The 11475-nt window shown below is 42.5% G+C and overlaps 2 protein-coding genes across 5 annotated transcripts; both read right to left on the bottom strand.

Annotated features, from left to right (window-relative positions):
* Positions 1-104: 104 nt before the first annotated feature.
* On the bottom strand, positions 105-6674 carry LOC130525637 (NADH-ubiquinone oxidoreductase 75 kDa subunit, mitochondrial-like). The gene is made up of 19 exons (XM_057032667.1): positions 6519-6674; positions 5825-5904; positions 5634-5728; positions 5443-5550; positions 5263-5339; positions 5094-5175; positions 4878-5008; positions 4603-4788; positions 4375-4509; positions 4146-4260; positions 3876-4021; positions 3655-3783; positions 3431-3560; positions 3178-3338; positions 2932-3086; positions 2355-2530; positions 2013-2147; positions 877-949; positions 105-379 (listed from the first exon to the last, which is right to left on the bottom strand). The coding sequence occupies exons 2-19, from the start codon at positions 5901-5903 to the stop codon at positions 288-290; spliced, it is 2205 nt and encodes a 734-aa protein (XP_056888647.1). The 5' UTR covers position 5904; positions 6519-6674; the 3' UTR covers positions 105-287.
* Positions 6675-7009: 335 nt separating this feature from the next.
* On the bottom strand, positions 7010-11395 carry cmklr2 (chemerin chemokine-like receptor 2). 4 transcript variants are annotated; one of them, XM_057032683.1, is made up of 3 exons: positions 9568-11395; positions 8807-9015; positions 7010-8676 (listed from the first exon to the last, which is right to left on the bottom strand). In XM_057032683.1, the coding sequence occupies exon 3, from the start codon at positions 8672-8674 to the stop codon at positions 7598-7600; it is 1077 nt and encodes a 358-aa protein (XP_056888663.1). In that variant the 5' UTR covers positions 8675-8676; positions 8807-9015; positions 9568-11395; the 3' UTR covers positions 7010-7597. The 4 variants fall into 4 exon arrangements, with proteins under 4 accessions (XP_056888663.1, XP_056888665.1, XP_056888657.1 ...); XM_057032685.1 differs by having other exon boundaries at positions 8807-8957; XM_057032677.1 differs by having other exon boundaries at positions 8807-8929.
* Positions 11396-11475: the final 80 nt, after the last annotated feature.

The following is an 11475-nucleotide window of genomic DNA, read 5'->3' as shown; positions in this document are numbered from 1 at the left end:
TACTTTGGGCAGACAGTGATTGTAAAGCTTTGGTCTGACTAAATTGTGAAGGTAATAGCATAAAGTATCAGGTGAATCTGGAGACTGGATAAACCTTTGATTAGGACTTTACACATATTTCTGAGGGTGTACATGGATTTTACTATTAAAATACTATTATACTGTACTATAATGAGGAGAAGGAAATATAGTAATGAAAAGCAAGTGCAAATAAGTTAGTAGAATGTTTGAATAGATTTGTGCGTATGTCATTAGTCTATAAAGTGCTCCGTGATCAGTTAGTAGCTCTAACATATGGCCGGCTCATCCACAGCTTGAGCTCCTTCTGTGACAGCTTTCACACACTTTGCCATCGTCTGGGAGGCTCTGCTTATCGGATCTGTGGAGAGAGGTTGAGAAAGGATATCACATTTAACATACTAAACTACCGAGAAGGTGAAGAATTATTTACAACCAGTCGCTTTGTTGTTATTACTTTTTTGAGTGCAAATAAAAAGAAAACATTTAGGATGATAATATACAGATATATAATAATTTTAATATCATGACCATATGAGAAAACTTCTTAGTTATAAACAAATCAATCCATTTATATATTCTTTACAAACAGGAAATAACTAGTACTATACACATTTTAATAATACAGGTGACAGGTGGCATTTTAGTTTGCATTTACGTTACTAAGAGCTCAATTAGAAAACTTTGTGATGAATAATTACCAATGACACTGTAAAACAAACACTTCTGACCACTCTGCTTTGATATGAAGTAAAGAGCGGGTCAATGGGGATAAAAGGACACAACACTGCTGTGTCTCCTGGAAGATTCTGAGGTAAGAAATAGACTGACTAGACTGTCGGTGTGACAGTGACCCACCAGTCATATAGAAGTCCTTCACTGTGAGCTGTGAGGGGACTAAAGGACTAGTCAGGACAGCCTGGTTCACTCCCTGAAAAGAGCAATTCACTGTCATCATGAAGAACTGTCACTGACACAGATGATGTAAGGAATTACCGTAATTTCCGGACTACAAGCCGCTACTTTTTTCCTACACTTTAAACACTGCAGCTTATTCTACGGTGTTTTTTTTCGTGGCGCACTATCACAACTATTGTGAATCGGTCATTTTTACTAACCCTCACCAACGTGGAAAATACTAGAAGAAAAGCATATGATGCGACTTCTAAGTTAAAAGCGATCACTCTGGCGGTTGAAGAAGGAAATCGAGCTGCTGCGTGTAATCTTGGCATACATTACGGTAATCAATGGCGAGAAGGTGGAGACGCCCGCCTGAAGACCTGATCCAAAGCAAAAAGACGACAAAAGCTTTTAGACGTAAACATCGCAGGTGGCCCGAGCTTGAAAACGTTCTGGAAGACTGGGTGAACACACAGAGAGCAGGCGGCCGCGGTGTTTCCGCTGTACAAATCAGATGGAAGGCAAAAGCAATCGCCACCACGATGAAAAGAAGATTTTAGAGGTGGGCCATCGGGGAGGTTTTGATTGTTCATTGTTTGAGTAAAAAAGCATAAACAACGTAATTTGTGTGTAGCTGATACAAACGTATATTTCAAGATGGCTGCATTACAGACACCGTTAGGAAAAAAAAGGCATTTACCGGTAGAATATATTTGTTTATGTTGCTAAGTGGATTAAATTAAAAGAAAAGTTAAAAAATCCTGACGTGATAAAATTTGGATTTAAGGTCTCTGTATAAACATACAAGTGAAAAGAGTGGCTGTTGTTTCTTACCTGTTTGTCACTCGTCAGTGACTCGTCTCTTACGGTAATAAAAACATAAAAACACCGGTACTGAATGTTTTCGATCTAATTTTTCATATTACTACGTGGGATACCTGCGGCTTAAAATCCGGTGCGGCTTGTATAAGTACAAAATTGATTTTCTTTCTAAAATTAGATTATGCGGCTTTTAATCACATGCGCTCTGTAGTCCGGAAATGACGGTACTTGACTTTCTAAGCTAATCATGCTAAATGATGCTAACGGCAGACCTTAGACAGTTCATTAGCCTGCTTGAAATAGTTGGCTTCTTCAACATCATCGTAGCGCACCAGATTAGGAGAAACCTCTGCCAGTCTGTCACGCACTTCATCAATAGTGTCATATGGCAGAGGCACACCAGCAAGCTTCGAAGACAGGAAAAACACACACACACACACACACACACACACACACACACACACACACACACACACACCACACACACACACACACACACACACACACACACACACACACACACACACACACACACCATACACACACACACACACACAGAGTGTTTAGACCTAATAGCATGAAAGAAAAATAGATGATCATTGAGAGGAGCCTACCTCAGAGATGGCTCTAATGATCTTCCAGTCCTCCCTCGCCATGCCTGGTGCAGTCACAGCAACTTTGGTCTGCTGGGCACGGCCTTCGGTGTTCACATAGGTGCTACATTTTTCAGTGTATGCAGCTCCAGGGAGTATGACATCAGCCATGGGTGCTCCGACATCTCCATGGTGACCTGGAAGACAATAGCACAAAGTCTTCAAATTGGCGGGAATGTCCAAACAAAACCATGATGTGTGCACCCTGGAGTTAATTTGCCGAGTAGAATAAATGTCACGATGCAGTCAGTGCAATCAGTAAGTAGAACAACAGATGAGCAGCATTTTGAGTAGAACTTTTGATGAAGATACAGTAACCGTATAAAGATCTATAGCTAACAAATAATGATGAGTCCAATTCATCAAAATATGCAGTAACCTCAAGCACCAATAGAATGTCTTTCCTCATTTGTGCAGTTTCTCCTTCTTTGCCCATCTGGTCATGTGTAAAACTGATTCAGGACTCGTGCTGCTTCTATTATGTGTCATGGATAAATTAATGGCCCTGCTTCTGCTGCTGTGCTGTGAATTTGCTGACCTTGATAAATTATGAAACTATCCTTAGGGAGGTCTTGGCGAGTAATGCAGCCCGCGTCAGCTCCGAGTAGGAACAGAAGTTTGGGTGGGTTCTTTCTGATAGCCTCCACTCCTGTCTTGTACCCAAGATCAAGAGCAGCCACCTGACTGGCTACCCTGAAAATGCAGAAATACAGCACATAGAAAGTGAAACTCCCTCGTTGACACTGTCCTTTAACTGAAAGCTTCACAACTGACAGATTTTAACCTGTGGAGGACGTTGAGAACCTTCCAGCTTTCCTCCACCTGACTGCTGACTCGTGCATTCTGAGCAATGGTTGACACGGCAGCCATTATCGCGGCGCCATCTTCTCTCTGGAGGCAACCGCTCCCAACCACCACCACTGGATGTTTTGCAGTAGCTAAGACCTACATGATGACAGTTCAATAAAGACTTGATGTAAGTCAGAACCTCACTACCTCACCATAGCATGTATTACTGGCAAAGTCCTGCGCCTTACTTGAGCAAACGGGTGAGCCCCTGAAGCAATTTCCTGCAGAATCTCTGCAGAGTCCCCTAGATGATCATATGTGTAACTAAGGTCCACTTTCTCCCCGAGAAGAGACACTTGCAACTCGTTGTGAAGCCAACTGGAAAGGTTATACCCAGAAAATAATTATAAAAGAAAAAAACAGATTTAAATCGATCCTGTTCAACAATCAGATGCTTACAGTACAGTTTTACCTTTTTCTGATTCGTGCATTAAACAAAGGCGCTTCATAGCGAGGATTCGTCCCTACCAAGAGCAGAAGGTCGGCTTCTTCAATGCCGGCAATCTTGGTGTTTAGGAGATAGTTTGAACGCAGGTCTGATCTAAAGAAGCCAACAAAGTCAAAGCAGGGACCTATTAAAATGAGCTCAGCTGCTTCCCGCAGCATTCCGTTCTTCCTCCTCCCTGCTCCTACCCAGCTCCAGCCATAGGGAATACTTCCTCGGTGCACAGATTTTCACTGTTGAAACGATTCAGCAAGTCTTTCAGGGACAACAGAGCCTCTGCATCCACCAGGCCTCCAACAACAGCAGCCATTTCCCTTCCTTCAACTCCTTGCATCTATCAAATAAACCCAGATGCTATAGCCAAGGCTGAGGGCAGTCAATGGTAGTAGTATGTAGTAGTAATGGCTGCTAGTAACATTGCGGAACCAGAAGGAATAACATTAACACAAATAACATACTGCTCCAGCAACACGTGTGAGTGCATCTTCCCAGGTGGCTGGAACCAGCTGCCCTGCCTGGTTTTTCACCATGGGTTCAGTAAGCCTCTGCCTCTTGAGTCCATCATAAGCAAACCTGAGGGTTGTAAACAACACACGCTGTAATGCTCATGTACACAAACAACACAAAAATATCCCGTTTTACATGTGCTGGCCAACGTCACCAGCTTCAAGATAAAAAAAGCAGCACCTCGTCTTGTCCGAAATCCATTCCTCATTGATGTCCTCATTAAGACGAGGTAGGATTCTCATCACTTCGCCCCCGCGAGTGCTCACTATGATGTTACTGCCGACAGCATCAAGGACATCAATGGTTTCGGTCTTCCTGCCGAACACCAAAGAGAATGTCTACATATTAAAGCTGGAGAGCCTTTTCCCCTCTGAATGTTTATGAACACATGCAGCATAATTCACAAACCTGGTCTCCCATGGGCGGGAGGTGAAAGCATATGGTTTGGAGGTCAGAGCCCCCACTGGGCATATATCAATAACATTACCAGACAGCTCTGACATGAACATCTTTTCTACATAGGTCCCAATCTGCAGGTCATTGCCTCTGCCTGTCGTACCCAGGTCCTCCACACCTGCAATCTCACTAGCAAAGCTATGGAAAAAAAACAACAACATCATTATTATTGTACAATCTAAAAGCTATATAGACTAAACTTACTATGGATATGGCTTCAAACCCACCGCACGCAACGAGTGCACTGAATACAACGAGTCATTATGGTCTTGATGAGAGGACCGATGTTTTTATCTTCCACAGCTCTTTTGCCCTCTGTAAAGCGGCTCCTGTCGCTGCCAAACTGCATGGACTGGTCCTTTAAACAAGAAGACATACCCGCACAATGCCTGTTGGACACATACTATAGTACACCAAGATCAAATATGAACAGGTGGTTTTACCTGTAGGTCACATTCTCCTCCCTGATCACAAATTGGACAATCCAAAGGGTGGTTAGCCAATAAAAATTCCATCACACCCTCCCTGTCATAGAACAAAAACGGTCTCTGACTACCCACTCTATGCCACTTTATCAGATGTCTCCAGGCCTAGGAAAACATATAGACCTACCTGGCTGTCCTTGTTTTGGGAGAGTTGGTTAAAATGTTCCAGCCCTTCATCACTGGCATCGCACAAGCAGCAACTGGCTACAGAAAGAATAAAAATGTATCGCTGCCTGTTTGATGTTTGCTGATTTAGAATAAATCTCAAAACAACATAAACTCAGTCTGTGTCTGGTTTAGCATATACCTTTGGAACCTTCTCAATCTCTACCAGACACATGCGGCAGTTCCCTGCAACTGAGAGGCGTTCGTGGTAGCAGAAGCGAGGAATCTGTATTCCTACCTTCTCGCATGCCTGAGACAAAATCGAGACACAGATAAATGTGATATTGACACTTAAGTTTTAGATCAGTGCTACATGCATAAATGTACCATCACCTGCAACACAGTGGTGCCCGGCTCCACCATGACAGGGACGCTATCCACAAACACCTCCAGGAGGTTACTGGCAGCTGCTGTTGCTGTAGTGCGAACTTTAGGAACAGGGAAAAAGTAAATAAAATCACAAAATGCTTCCATGCAAAGCAGCTTCCATGAGGCAGATTCGGGGGTAGCTCATCGTTAGTTACCATTGTTAGCGGCAGCAGCGCCTCCTCTGCCCAGGGCTGCAGGAAAGAGGCTCCGGCTCACGACAGGGAGACGTAACATGCTGGGGGAGAAGCAACATCATGGGTTTAGTTCTGCTTTTAATTGCTGCTTGACACACTTACACCACTGACGAGGCATTTGATTCGTAAAACAGGACCATCGAAAGCCTCCAAGTAGCATATATGAGCATATATAAACACGGAACACTTATTTACATGCAGGTTTCACGGTTGTTTCGTAATGGAAAACCGTGTAAAGTATAGTAGTATTGTGATTTATACGCACAAATAAAAGCGCATATTCGTAAATATAAGACAAATGACAACTGAGAAAAACGACCATTCGCCATTACGTTGAACCAGTCAGAGTGTGCCGACATTAACATCCATTGGATCCAAAAGTTGTTGTTTTTATTATTCATTAAGCTTTGGTATTTATGCTGATACACTCCGTCGTTATGCTGTCAATAATTTAATAGTCGACCACCAATGTCGATGTGCAGTATTAAATCCAGCACACAGCGATAGCTTCCCTGCTACAAACAAGCTAACACGACCCCCCCAAAATAACATTCGGAGAGCCTCTTTCAGAGGATTATTCACTGGAAAGGGGGCTGATGCTTCCACACCTGCTGTGTTGCGCTTACATTCGTGACATTAAGCCATAAACACATACCTTTACAGCATCCGTGCTCGATGAGTCCCGCAGATTGCGCACTTGTTTTTGTGCTGCGTCACGGATTAAGTAACCCGGCGGGGTTACCGTAATCCAAACCGCGGGAGCATTTCCTAAAACACCGACACGTCTAACGGCGCAGGCTTCTGCTTTGTTCCGCTTTATTCTGGACCGCATCTTTTTATGGACCACATTCAGGACAAGACGCTCTGGTTGAAACAGAATTTAGGAACTTGTTTCTCAACTATGTTTCCCAACCATCCCCGGTAATCCCGAGGGCAGACACCGACCCATGTTTGAAGGGCTGCTCCTAACAGGATATGGTTGGATTTGTAAACAAGACACAGGAAATGAGTCTGTTTACCTGAAGAAGCTGCTTACATTGTTGTTTGAGTCCTATTTCTGAACGAGCAGCTGTTAAAACATTGTAATATAAAGTAGTCACTAAATTCACCTAATAGTAGTCACTGAATTTCAAACCACATGAGGCCTTTGGAGGAAAAGTGTTAATATTTAATGTAAAATATATTAACATCATACACTTATACAGCTTTCAGCTACTGTGAAAAGCTACAAAATATTTAAAGGTTCGCACTATGAAAATGTATAAACTTTAAGTAAAAGTAAAAATGCAAGATGCATTTGAGGTAAATTACTTTCCTCATGAGTAAAATAATCATGAAAATGCATGAGTAATGTATTCTGCTAAAATATAGAATGTATAAAATTTAAAACATGGCATTATCAAACTTTGAATGTTCACTGAAAGAAAGGTTGATGCATACCGTACATTACAGTGTAAATGATTGTAGAAAATTATCTATTCTGCATTTTTACATTCGGGGGGACAGCATAAAAGTAAAATTTGTGATCAACTATCAGTCCTCAACTCCCTCTGTTGTCAGTGTTGTTCTGTTGTATTTTTCCATTCTTGCATCCATGAGTATTGGGACCTATTTTCAGTCCAGATGTTGTTGATTCCAGGTAAATTCTGCTTGCTGTACTTTTAACACTGCAGCTAGGGGGACAATAGCTATGATAAAAATTCTTGTCTTGTTTTTGTAACTAACTGATAATCCTTATGCCATTGACTCCAAATTCTCCTCTGATAGACTTGCCTGGTAAACTTCCGCCACCGACTCTACATCAGTGGCAGAGACAGACTGGCTGAGTTCTCTTAGTGAGCTTTTTGTCAGATCCAGACATGCACGTTTCAGGATATGACGGACCTTTTTACCCAGAAGAATATACAGCAGTGGGTTGATGCAGCTATTAAAGAAGCCCAAGCTGGTAGCCAGAGGAAAGCCAGCCTTCAGAGTGTTGTGCAGGTACAATGACGAGTGTATGGATAACTCCATCAAGCCAAAAACATGGAAAGGTGCCCAGCATAGAAAGAAGGCCAGAATAACAGCAGAGACCATTCTGGAGAAGCTAGACATGCGGACTAAGCCTCTGGATTGTTTCACCTTGATGGTCAGCAGTATGCCAGTCACACATATGGCCGTGAACGGCAAAAGGAAGCCCACAACAGTGCGAAGCACCACAATGATAATGTGTCTCATGGCGGCTATGTGTCCATCCTGTGTGAGAAAGTTGGTGAAGCAGATCACTCTGTCGCTCAAGCGCATGGTGTCACGAAAAATAAGTGCTGGGCAGCTAATAGCTGCTGCTACCGACCATATGCAACCGCACGCTATCCATGCTCTTCCCCTGGTGCGGTACCTGTGAGACCAGCCCAGATGAACTAAAGAGACATACCTGTCTATGCTGAGGACCGTCAGAAAGAGCACACTGGCGTACATATTCAGCACAGACACAAAGGAGTTTATCTTACACATGGCCACGCCAAACTCCCAGTGGAAGTCGCGCAGGATGTAATCGATGTGCAAAGGTAGAAACAGCAAAAACACAAAATCTGCTATGGCTAAATTGAGCAGCCAGACACTGTTGATGGTCTTCTTGCTTTTAAATGCCGTCACCCAGATGACGGTCCCATTTCCGACCAGTCCGAGCACAAACGAAACAATGTAGATGACCACTGAGAGGATGTGTATAGCTTCCTTCTGCCTGTGTTCCACTCTGAGCTCTTCCAGGTCACCGTACTCCAGGTCGTACTCATAGGTGTAGTTTCCATAATCCTCTGCGGAGTCGGCCATGGCTGCACAGATGTAACAAATGATCAGGTGGGAAACGTGAAAAACAAGCATGTCTAAACTAGTGTGTGAGGAGAGCGGCTTGAGGAAGCCACCATAAATGCAATAATCAACCTGAGCCGCCACCTTGCTCACCTTGTGCTTTGTTGGTATGTCAATCTGTCTCCGAGAAGGATCCCCCCGATCCTTTTATGCCCATTCAGTTCCTGTGCTGAAAGCTGGGCGTGTACTGACTAAGCCTGGAACACGGAGTCCACACTGGATCAACATGTGGAGAGAGACATGTCTTACGGAGAGAGCCATTGAAGTATGATTCATGTTGTTTGTTCTCAAGTGTTCCAGAGCTGGCAGATACCACATTGTTACACAACATTCATCTTTACCAAAGCCTCTACCCCAACAAACATCTGGGTTGCTTTTAGATCCGTGGAATTTAGAACCACAACAGTAATTTAAACACAATTTCACTGTGAGCCTGACATTGAAGGTGTGAGTTTTATAAAGACTTTCCTGTCTGCAAACACTCATGTTACCTGTTACTAAGCATCAATTCAAGCAAGTAATTACAGAAAATTAAGTGATGGGCTTGATTTAATAACTAAAAACCTTGTCTATTTATATGTTTATGTTTATTTTGAAATACAAGTTACTACATTTATACATATCTTGCTATAATCAGAGAAACTTGCTGGTGAAAAAATAAAACAAAACCAAAATATGCGTAATTAAACGTAATTACGAAACGTAATTAATAGTAACTAATAAACAACGTAAAGGTACAGTATAGGTAAAGCTCTCCTTTGCAGCCAGTTGAGTCCAAATGTGAACGAGACAATGCTTAAATTCCAATCCAGGTCAAATGAACTTGTTCCACAGACACTTTAGCTCTCTCTTACCCAAAGTTGCTCCCTGTGTGGAGGGAAACTCCGCCGCGCTTCGCTCCTTCAGTGTCTTTGCACTCGGCTGCAGAACTCTGCTGCGGTCTCTCCGTGTCTTCTTCCAAAGTAAACCCGGTTGCTGCGTGCATGGTTGTCTGGGGTGCGCAGTGGGTGTACCCGGGTGACGCGTCTCATTTAGACCGCGGAAAGAAGGATAGTTATTGGTCACCGTGAAGAATGCCCTCATTCAGGGGCCCCGGGCTGCTTCTCATCACACCAAGAGAGTCGTGCAACGCACGTAGCGGCTCCCCAGCAAACCGAAAGACAGAACATGTTTCTAAGAATTCAATTTTTTCATCATAAATTGCTTAAGTCGAAAATAATTCTCATCCTCTTTTAACTTCTGCATTTGCCAATGTCCGTAAATCCCGAGCAATTACCACGTGACCATCAGAGATTGCAGTTGTATGGGTTATTAAACAAACACTTAAAAAATGTTTCCAGTGACACTGCTTTACGTTGAACTTTATAATAAGACATGGTCTGTGTTGGTAAAATGAGAGTAACAGAATTACATATGGAAATATAAAAACGAGAAGAGATAAGACATTCCTTTTTAGTCCCAATTTACAGCGTTACATATTTTTTAAAGCTTACAAGGATGAAGAGCAGCAATATGTAAAAAGAGCAGTAAGTGTAACATTTTCATAAGAACCATGAAGACATACAACAGAATAAATATTATTGTACAGATGCCGAGATCATCCAAAAATGGAGTCGGTTATCCCATGTGTTGCATATTTAACCCAAAACTACATACTGTGTATATGTGTGTACATTTATGTATACGAGAGAGAGTTTTTAATGAGTAAGCATAAACGATGGATTTTCTAAGTGTTTTAATCTGGCTTCAGTCTATTTTGTATTGACCTCTTTTCATTTTCTTTGCCTGTTTTAAAGCCATTTTACCAGTTTTGGGGTTTTTGTTTACCTGGAAGTTCTGCTAAAGCACAACAATGGCTCTTTTAGGGTTTCACAGTGCTAGACAACATATACTATAATATAGAAAGCCTCAACTTGGCCTTGAAAACTACTCTTGCAGGCTCTGCAGTTTATTCCCTGTTTTTATCTGACAGACATCTTTGTCTTTGTGGCTGTAATCATCTGAACACACACAAAATGACCATCTCCATGGATTCTTCTTCCCGGAAGGGAGAATTATCTCATCCTGCAATAGCAGTGTTTTTATCTGTGCAGACTTACCAACCGTGCAAGTCCAGCCTTGCAGTGATTATAGTCCCTGCTTCATGTCACACACATGCTGTAATCTCAGAGAGGGACTCAGGAAGGTCAATGAGGGAACACAAAGGAGTTTGGTCAAGTGATGGGCATGTTTTCCTTCCTTGCATACATTTCTGTAATCCAGCTCTTTCTTTTGAATGGAACATTATAGGCTTGTTGCAGTTTCTGTCCAATACTTTCACCTTTAGAATGGTGTTTTTAATAATGGATTAAAAGCACACACACACACACACACAATGCAAGCCTAATTCTTTCTAATTGAAACTGATCTAAACTGACGCTTAAATAAGAACACGGCGCTTAATAGAATACTTATAGGAAAATCTTAGCGTGGCAGTAACCAATTTAAATAAACAAGATACCTCTGTGAGGCCATTATATAATTTCCAACGCTATATTTATTTAACACAAACATCTAAGAGTTACGGTTCAAAAATCAATTTTGAACCTAAAAGTGGGGTGTGGGTGTGGTGAGGCTAAACGAGTGCAACCACTCGGTGACAGATGGGGTTTTCCTGTTTTTGCTGCCTGGTTGACGCGTCATTGGCGTGGCTCTAAGGTCACCTGTGCAGGTTTCCGGTGGTCCTGGTCCAGCGGGGAAGGAAAGACGTCGAGGCTGTCGCT

This window comes from Takifugu flavidus, chromosome 1, assembly GCF_003711565.1.
Source record: "Takifugu flavidus isolate HTHZ2018 chromosome 1, ASM371156v2, whole genome shotgun sequence".
Classification (NCBI taxonomy): Eukaryota; Metazoa; Chordata; class Actinopteri; order Tetraodontiformes; family Tetraodontidae; genus Takifugu; species Takifugu flavidus.
Note: the sequence above shows the minus strand (reverse complement) of the source record. Positions and strands in the feature narration are given on the sequence as shown.